The sequence below is a fragment of the Bufo bufo genome, chromosome 2 (genome assembly GCF_905171765.1).
Source record: "Bufo bufo chromosome 2, aBufBuf1.1, whole genome shotgun sequence".
Taxonomy (NCBI): Eukaryota; Metazoa; Chordata; class Amphibia; order Anura; family Bufonidae; genus Bufo; species Bufo bufo.
The window spans coordinates 406,376,263-406,386,658 of record NC_053390.1 but is presented as its reverse complement, the minus strand read 5'-3'; the positions used below and the strand labels follow the sequence as shown (position 1 = coordinate 406,386,658).

The 10,396-nt window shown below is 40.9% G+C and overlaps 1 protein-coding gene across 1 annotated transcript; it reads right to left on the bottom strand.

The window, feature by feature from the left end:
• Positions 1–7,914: 7,914 nt before the first annotated feature.
• On the bottom strand, positions 7,915–9,372 carry LOC120990898 (piggyBac transposable element-derived protein 4-like). Its single transcript, XM_040419784.1, has one exon. The coding sequence runs from the start codon at positions 9,370–9,372 to the stop codon at positions 7,915–7,917; it is 1,458 nt and encodes a 485-aa protein (XP_040275718.1).
• Between the last annotated feature and the right edge of the window lie 1,024 nt (positions 9,373–10,396).

The following is a 10,396-nucleotide window of genomic DNA, read 5'->3' as shown; positions in this document are numbered from 1 at the left end:
GATCCCCAGTTAGTGCAGCAAGGGGTAACAGGATTGTTTCTTTAACCCAGTCTGTAACCTCCCCTACTGATCCCTGTTTTACATAAATGCTGTGGAATGATTCCTCACTATCCTTTCCCTGCACCTATAAATCTTTTTTCACCACAATAAAGTCTTTAATGGCTGTATCAAACCGCACTTTCACCCCAATAACAAGAACGGTTTGCTGGAATGATAGAGCTGTATAATGGCAATATGTATCCCCAGTCAGCGCACCAAGTTGTAATAGGATTTTTCCTTTTACCCAGTCTGTAACCACCCCTACTGAACCATGTTCTACACAAATGTTGTGGAACGATTCCTGACTATCCTTTCAGTGCACTTATAAATAGTTTTTTCACCACAATCAAGTCTTTCTTTTCACTGTCCCTATCGCGTGCAAACATCTTTCCTAAGTACACTGCTAAATGGCAGAATCTAAGATGGCTGCCACTATTTATAGTGCTGTGACATCACAGGGCAGACTGGCTGTTCATTGGCTGCATGCATGGCATTATGGGTGATCCAGCTTTCCCAGAGTTCCTTTCTCCATGTCCTCACATGTGCAGCAGCCATTTTATGAAAAAATGTGATTAGTTCCGACGAAGTGCGAGGAAATTCATCTTCGGTGTGAATCAATTTTTTCCTGATATTCTGTTAGAATTCCACTTCGTCAGCATCGATTCGCTCATCTCTAATCAAAAGTCTATAAACTTCATTTTATCACTGTCTATAGCTAAAGATTTTTCTGTATAAAACAATCACTAGAGGCACTAATAATTCAGCAAATGGCAGCATTACACAATGGGTATTTTTATAAGGACTATAGACACTGAGGTAGATATCAGACAGGGATCTGTCTAATACTAAATTGCAGCCTGCAATAGTTGCAGTATGTTCTTGAGGGACAGCACTGAAGCCCCAGTGAACATAGGGCCAAGCTACGGTTCCGCTTTAACATCAGCAACAGCTTAACCAAACCATATCTCAGCCAAAACAACATCTGGGACAGGGAGTACTGCATCTCTGCAATAGATCAAATTGCTTTATAATTGTCAAATAATGTGCAGATCCTTTCCTTCTGTAATTTGATTGGATAGGGACCAAGTTCTAGATCATCTCTTTTGGGAAAACCTCCTTACTGGTCCTACACTTTCTTGGACTACAACTGGGAATATTCCTCTCAGCCCTTCTTCTTCTTCAGGGAACCCATAAAAAGTGGTTCACTCAGTGTCTATTGGGGCTTCCTTGGCAAGCTGATGAAAAGCCTTTTATAGCCTCAAGGGCTTGTTGCATAATGCACTTTACACATTGTGAAGTATTTATTAATGTTTCTCCCCACCCTCTCCACACACACCCATTTTTGACACATGTGACATGTACGTTTCAGTGTCATGGGTCTCTCTAGAGGAGTTTGAGGCTTTCATTTCACTGGAGTCATGGGTGCTAGGGTTGTACCTACATATAGAGAAAGATTAGGTAATCCACTAAGTGGTATTTAAACATTATCTTTTGTTACATCTATGACTTCAGACACTTAAGACATATGGGACACTGGGGATTCAGATGAACCACAAGTTGGCAATGCTGCTGGCTCTTGTATTTTTGTACTGTGTGTCATAGGAACCATGGGTGCAGTTGGCATCAGTCTCATTGTGGCTTCTCTAGCAGCAGCCTGTTTGTCCTCTTCTTCGAGCTCATAAAAATATATACTTTCACTGTCTTTTTCTATTTTCCTCTCCATGTAAACTCTGGTACAACTGTGTCCAATTTCTTTCACACAAGGTTAATGCAGGACATTTTTTTTTGGAAGCAGTCTCAGACATCTACAGAGAAATCTGAAATGTTGTTTGTCCCTAGAATTGTGTAAGACATTGTCTCGAACTACAGTACTTTGTAGCCATCTATGAGAAAAGAAGTAGAGAAGTTTATTGGAGAATGTGATATCTGTGCCCACAATAAGACACCTAGGGACTTTCTCTTTGGTCAGTTAAGATATTTACTTACTTGAAAGAGGCCAGCGATACACATATCCATGGTTGTATTAATCAGGGGTGGTATACCATGTGGGCAGTTATGGACAGGTGCATCAAAATGAAACATTTCATATATATGTCTGGTTTAGCCTTTGCTGATAAATTGGCTAAACTTGTTATCCCACAAGTGGTGAGACTTCATGGTATACCAGAAAACATTGAGGGTAATTTACTAAGCTGAAATACGCCTATCTGAGACTTCGCCCCACTCAAGCCAGGTCTAAAATTGTGGGTGTGGCATGGACGGGGAAGGGGACAGATCGGCAGGCCTGTCTCATTCATCATTTTCTATGGCTGTTTAGAGGTAGAAAATTGTTTAAATATAATACAGCGAGGAAGCTGCTTTACATCTGATTTGGAGATGGATGTGCCGAACTTATAGAGAGGCCTGCGCAGGGTCTTTATTTAGACTGGCATCTAAAACGCTGGTCTTAATAAATGTGCCCTTTTGTGTCTTACATGAGTTCACTGTTTGGTGCCGAATCCAGTTTTTTGTTACAAAAAAAACATATCCAGCACCCAATGACTTACAATTAGGGTTGAGCGAACCCGAACTGTGGACCCGAACTTTAGGATTTGTGGACCCCGAACCCGAACATTTCAGTAAAAGTTCGGGTTGGCGTTCGGGGTTCGGCGCTTTCTTGGCGCTTTTTGAAAGGCTGCAGAGGAGCCAATCAACAAGCGTTTAAGTCTGTGCCCTTAGAAGCCATCACAGCCATGCCTACTAATGGCATGGCTGTGATTGGCCAGTGCAGCATGTGACCCAGCCTCTATATAAGCTTGATTCACATAGCGCTGCACGTCATTCTGCTGTTTCTAGTGTAGGGAGAGGATGCTGCTTGTGATTTTGGGGAGAGAATAGTAGAGAATCTTTGTTCAGAACTGGAATCTAACTCAGTGATCTACATACATTTAGTTGTGTGGGTGCAGGGCACAATCTTTTTACCCTGCCCTGAGCCCAGTGACAGAAAAAAACAACTTTTATCCGTCTGTTAATTAGGTGGGTGGCGTGAGCTTTTGTGACATTGAAATCCAAGCTTGAAAAACTGTACTAATAATCTGGTTTTCAAAAATCTAACTTTTTGGGCAATATACTGGTGCATTTTCAGGATTAGTCAGTGTGCAATTTAAGCTAGAAATAGAGCCATAATTTTCTGGGTTTTTAAAAACACACTTTTTTGCCAAAATCCTCAATTTTACAGATCTGCACTTGTAAAAATTCAAGTTTAATATATACAGCTTTCATAATCTGTTACAAAAAAAAACACACTTTTTTGGCAATATACAACATCTGGATTAGTCAGTGTGCAATTTAATCTACAAATACAGCCATAATTTTCAGGGTTTTAAAAAAAACACCCTTTTTTGGCAAAATCCACTATTTTAAAGATCTGCACATGTGAAATTCAAGTTTAATATATAAAGCTTTCATATTCTGTTACAAAAAAAACACTTTTTTGGCAATATACAACATCTGGATTAGTCAGTGTGCAATTTAAGCTAGAAATACAGCCATAATCTTCTAGGTTTTTAAAAACACCCATTTTTTTGCCAAAATCAACTATTTTACAGATCTGCACGTGTGAAATTCAAGTTTAATATATACAGTTTTCATATTCTTTTTCTAAAAAAACACACTTTTTTGGCAATATGCAACATCTGGATTAGTCTTGTGCAATTTAAGCTAGAAATACAGCCATAATTTTCTGGGTTTTTAAAAACACCTTTTTTTGCAAAATCAACTATTTTACAGCCCTTGCAGCATCAGCACGTGTGAAATTTAAGGGTTATATACAGCTTTCATATTCAGTTAGTAAAAAATCTATTTTTTTTTGGCAATATCCAACATCTGGATTAGTCAGTGTGCTAGAAATACAGCCATAATTTTCTGGGTTTTTAAAAACACTCTTTTTTGCCAAAATACCTAATTTTTCAGCCCTTGCTGCATTTGTCAGTGTGAAATTCAATGGTTGTATACTGCTGTCATATTCTGTTATTAAACAAATACCCATTTTTGGCAAAAAACTTAAATTGCGGCCTAGTCTGGATCAGTATGTGTGAGATACAGCCTTTACATACTGTGGTTCTATTCAGTTATTTGAAATACAGCCATTTTAGGCATAAATCTTTAATTGCGGCCTAGTGTGGATCAGGGCGCGTAAGATACACCCTTTAAATATTGTTGTTATATTCTTCTATTAATAAAACACCCTTTTTGGGGCAAAATACACAATTTTTTCTGGCCTTGCACAATCAGCACGTGTGAAATTCAAGGGTTATATACTGCTGTCATATTCAGTTATTAAACAAACACCCGTTTTGTGCAAAAAAGTTTATTTTGCAGCCTTTGCTGCATATGTCATTGTGAGATACAGCCTTTACATAGTGTGGTTCTATTCAGTTATTAAACAAACACCCATTTTGGGCACAAATCTTTAATTGCGGCCTAGTCTGGATCAGGGCGTGGGAGATACAGCCTTTACATACTGTGGTTCTATTCAGTTATTTGAAATACAACCATTTTGGGCACAAATCTTTAATTGAGGCCTAGTGTTGATCATGGCGTGTGAGATACACCCTTTATATACTGTTGTTATATTCTTCTATTAATAATAATAGCATAAGAAAAAAGCACCGCGGCACTCACCATTGGTCACAAAGTTGCTATTTGCAGTTTATTTCTTGGTTACATATTATCAGAGGACGCGGACGAAACACAGGTGCATAGATAGGCTACAGCTGTTTCGCGCTATGTTGCGCTTTGTCAAGCCTCCTGTGACGTAGAGGGGGATGAGGTTATAAATACCTCCACCCCACATACGTCACTGGTTACATTTAAGTGAAATATAAAACACATGTGTTAAAACCAAATCAGATGAAAACAGCTAAATCATTCTTGTCATTTAACCCTAAAGGTCCCATGGCTTGCGTTTTAATTATCCATGCTGCTTCTCTCTGCAGGAGGATGCGTTTTCTGTCCCCCCCTCTCATGGGGGTATGGACAACTTCAATACCCGCACATTTTAGCTGCAGTAGATGTGGAGAGCCTATATACTAGGATTCCACAGGAACTGGGGATAGAGACGATCCGGGATATCTTGCGCAAAATAAACAGGAGTGACGAGTATGTTGATTTTGTCACGGAGTCTCTGTCATTCATACTTTGGCGAAACATGTCGGGGGCAGAGTGCTATAGAGCATGTTTTTAGACAGTTATGCCTGCGTCCTACAAACCATGACTAAGAGCAAGCATTAGCTAGACAGGGAGGCATTGTTCACAGAGTGTTCACCGGCTACCGTTCGCGACCCTGCACTGTGGTTTAACAGTGCTGGTACTTGCAACAATCTGCAGCGGCTGCTAAGGGCAAGCAGCACAGCAGAATAGGGAAGCAGGGTAGATATTAGAACCTCCAGCCTACCCCATGGCGGCAATAAATTAATAAACAGTTCACGACGTATACTGCAGACATAGCTGATAATTTTAAGAGTAAGTCCCGTGTAGTGTTTTATATGCAATAACAATAAACATTATGTTTTAGATTAGATTACAATCACACGTGTCAACCTAGAGACAACCACTGGTCTTTTTGACCAATTGTAAAATAAAATTAATACTGTGTCTCAACACGTTGTGAAGGGTCACCTTAAAAAATCTATCTGTCATTCATACTGACACATAATGCTTTCATTTTTAACCAGGAATGGTTCAAACAATTGTCGGGTAAAGCAATGGGGACACCTGTCTCATGCACTCTCGCCAATTTATTTTTAGCTATTTTTGAAGAGAGGTACATTTACACCGTCCAGAATCCATTCATACGTTATATCAAGGTTTTTCTAAGATATATCGAAGATATATTCATTGTCTGGCGAGGCGAAGAACATATAGTCAGGTCCATAAATATTGGGACATCGACACATTTTTGGCTCTATACACCACCACAATGGGTTTGAAATGAAACAAATAAGATATGCTTTAACTGCAGACTGTCAGCTTTAATTTAAGGGTATTTACATCCAAATCAGGTGAACGTATATTGCATATGTGTCTCCCACTTGTTAAGGGACCAAAAGTAATGGGACAATTGGCTTCTCAGCTGTTCTATGGCCAGGTGTGTGTTATTCCCTCATTATCCCAATTACAATGAGCAGAAAAAAAGGTCCAGAGTTCATTTCAAGTGTGCTATTTGCATTTGGAATCTGTTGTTGTCAACGCTCAAGATGAGATCCAAAGAGCTGTCACTATCAGTGAAGCAAGACTTCATTAGGCTGAAAAAACAACTGTTTGGAACATTCTTAAAAAGAAGGAACGCACCGGTGAGCTCAGCAAAACCAAAAGACCCGGAAGACCACGGAAAACAACTGTGGTGGATGACCGAAGAATTATTTCCCAACAGTTGGCCAGATCAAGAACATTCTCCAGGAGGTAGATGTATGTGTGTCAAAGTCAACAATCAAGAGAAGATTTCACCAGAGTGAATACAGAGGGTTCACCACAAGATGTAAACCATTGGTGAGCCTCAAAAACAGGAAGGCCAGATTAGAGTTTGCCAAACAACATCTAAAAAATCCTTCACAGTTCTGGAACAACATCCTATGGACAGATGAGACCAAGATCAACTTGTACCAGAGTGATGGGAAGAGAAGAGTATGGAGAAGGAAAGGAACTGCTCATGATCCTAAGCATACCACCTCATCAGTGAAGCATGGTGGTGGTAGTGCCATGGCGTGGGCATGTATGGCTGCCAATGAAACAGGTTTTCTTGTATTTATTGATAATGGGGCTGCTGACAAAAGCAGCAGGATGAATATTATCTGCTCATATTCAGCCAAATGCTTCAGAACTCATTGGACGGCGCTTCACAGTGCAGATGGACAATGACCCAAAGCATACTGCAAAAGAAACTAAAGAGTTTTTTAAGGCAAAGAAGTGGAATGTTATGCAATGGCCAAGTCAATCACCTGACCTGAATCCGATTGAGCATGCATTTCACTTGCTGAAGACAAAACTGAAGGGAAAATGCCCCAAGAACAAGCAGGAACTGAAGACAGTTGCAGTAGAGGCCTGGCAGAGCATCACCAGGGATGAAACCCAGCGTCTGGTGATGTCTATGCATTCCAGACTTCAGGCTGTAATTGACTGCAAAGGATTTGCAACCAAGTATTAAAAAGTGAAAGTTTGATTTATGATTATTATTCTGTCCCATTACTTTTGGTCCCTTAACAAGTGGGAGGCACATATGCAAACTGTTGTAATTTCTACAACGTTCACCCAATTTGGATGTAAATAGTAATATCCTCACATTAAAGCTGACAGTGTGCAGTTAACCTCCCTGGCGGTATGATTATGTCAGGAATTTTGTTCCAAAAGCGGTACCATTTTTTTGCATGGAAATTTGGTGTTATGTATTGTAGGCCTGCAATTCTTAGTAATTACTTACTTAAACCTGACCAATAAAGACTCTAGTAGACCTCTCAGATGTGATAAAGTTCGAAAAAATAAAATCATGAGTTATAATCTAATAAATAATATAATTTTATTCAGTAATGTAATAAATAATGAAATTTGTCAAACAAAAGAAAATTCAGTAAACATCCTGGGTGTGGTAAATTTTGAAACATGGGACTGCACATAGACCAACGTCACAATCAGGGCAATGGAACCTGGTTTCCTTTCGGATTTTTTTTCCATTTCCATCTCGCTTTGAGCAGCAAACTACACACATCCTTGTAGGTGCTGCCTTTTTTGCGCTTGGCGGGATGTAATCCATAAAGTGACGACCAGTCAGCCTCTCTGGGTTTACAACGTCAACAGCGCGACGTCCAGATCTGTTCACGGCCACTGATGGTGTTTGGTAGTTCACAAAATCTGCTCCGCCACCTTCCAGATGAAGTCAGAGTGAACAAGAGGCTTGTCACTCTTTCCTCTGTGCAGTATATAGGCATTCCACAGACATTGTTCCAGGAGATGCCTGAATATTTTTTTGTAGTATTTTTTTTGTTGCTTCCGCATAGCTGGATAGAATGTCATCGCCTGATCGGCTCTATCGACTCCTCCCATGGTGTTATTATAGTCGATCACAAGTTGTGGCTTTATGACATCTTTCCCACCTCTTGTGTGGACCGTGGTAGTGGAGGTGTTATGTACTGTACTCATTAGGCACACGTCTTTTTTGTCACGCCAACGCATTGCCATCATCTTTCCTTTCTGCCAGGCCACCATTTCTCCTGTTTTCAGTTTTTTCTTGGAAAACATACATGGCAGGCCACGTCGGTTGGCCCTAACGGTTCCATATGCGTCAGTCTTGTTTTTTAGTAGAAACTCGTACAGCTCAGGCGACGTGTAAAAGTTGTCTGTTGTCACACAATACCCCTGATTGAGCAATGGTTCAAGCAGTGAAAGGACTGATGACGTTGCCATCCCATAGCCGCTGTACCTGGGGTTGAATTGTGTTCCTTTGCCGGTGTATATGATGGAATTCCATATATAGCCAGTTGTAGACTCGCAGAGCATATAGGATTTTATTCCAAACCGCGCTCTCTTGGTTGCGATGTATTGAATCCAGCTGAGGCGTCCTTTGTAAGCCATCAGACTTTCATCAATGCTAATGTCTCTGTCTGGCACATAGGCCTGCTGGAAATTGGTTATGATCATTTGGAATACTTCCCAGATCTTCTTCAGTTTTGGCGCTGGATATGTGGCTTCGTCAAATTCCTCATTGTTGGTGCAGTGTAAATTCTTCATTATGAGGGAAAATCGGTACTCGGACATGATGGTGCCAAAAAATGGGGTTGCCAGCAATTTATTGGTAGTCCAGTACCATTTCTGCAGGGGTTTCCCCACCACCCCCTGAAGAAGTATTAGCCCCAGAAATTTCCATATGTCCTCCTTACTCACCGGTTCCCATTTTCTGGTTCTGGAAAATCTGCTGTGCAGAGTAGTGGATTGCTGCTCTTTGTAGCGGTTTGTCTCCGTGACAATCTTTTCAATGACGTCATCCGTCAGAAATAATTTTAGGTACGCCAAAGGATCATTGTGATCAACGTCTACCTTCATCCCAGGCGATCCTGTAAACGGGAATCTTGGCGGTGGTACTGCATCCATACCGCAATCAATAGGGCACCAAGAGCGCACCTCACTGAGCTCAAGTGAAGATTCGTCGCTGTCGTCACTTCTCTGGTCAGAGTCGGATGACGAATCTTTCCACGAATCGCTATCGCTGTCGCTCAATTCTGCGAGGGGCTCTGTGTCGCTGTCGCTGTCAATTATCTGATCCAAACCCGCTTTGGTGATGCTAAAGTGACGCTTTGATGCCATGGTAAAAAATATATATTTTTTTTGCTTAGAAAAAACAGCTAAAAGGGCAGCCAGGGCAGTGTAGAATGATCAGATGTCAAATCTGAGGTGATAGTGTAATCTGACAGGATTTCACTGTATCACCTAACTTTATGTGTGTGTTTGACTTTTATACAATGTATTTTATTATTTTTTTTTGAATCTCCCGCCCAGTTCCGCCTCTGTGAGGCGCTGCGGCTCACAGAGACGAAACCAGGAAGAGAGATGAGACATCCGCCGGAGCTCTCACCGGCGATCACAGCGGGGAACATCGCTGGATCGCCGGGATTAGGTAAAGACACCCGCCGCTCCCTCTGCAATGTACCCCGAGCGTGACTCGGGGTTACCGCTTCTGGCAGCGAAAATTAACCCCGAGTCACGCTCGGGAATACCGTCAGGGAGGTTAAAGCACATCTTGTTCGTTCCATTTCAAATCCATTGTGGTGGTGTATAGAGCCAAAAATGGTAGAATTGTGTTGATGTCCCAATATTTATGGACCTGACTGTATGTTTAATGCATTTGTGGATTATCTGAATGAGGTAAATAATATGAATATGCGGTTCACCAGCACATGTAGTGCGGAGGAACTGGATTTTCTTGATGTTAAGATAAGGGTTAAAGATGGCCAGTTGAATCCTACCATCTATAGAAAAGCAACATCCACAACTGCATTATTACATTATACGAGTTACCACCCGCCACATATCAAAACCGCAATCCCATATGGTCAATTTATGCGCCTCGCTAGAATTGTAAAAGATGATGTTGAATTTTGGGAGCAGTGCATAGAAATGAAGAGATGTTTATTACAAAGGGGTTACCCAGAGAAGACAGTAGATAGCGCATATTTGAAGTGTGTACATAGAAGAGAGGTTCTGGGTAGAGGCATTAACACAAAAAAGAAAAAGAGGAGACAACATGATAATGGTGGCTAACATAGAGCGGTGTTCACATTCGACTATTCCCCAATGGCTTCAACCATTAAAACAGTAATTCTAAACAGCT

Excerpts from the sequence above, each read along its gene's own strand:
- LOC120990898 (XM_040419784.1), bottom strand. The coding sequence starts at position 9,372 with ATGGCATCAAAGCGTCACTTTAGCATCACCAAAGCGGGTTTGGATCAG.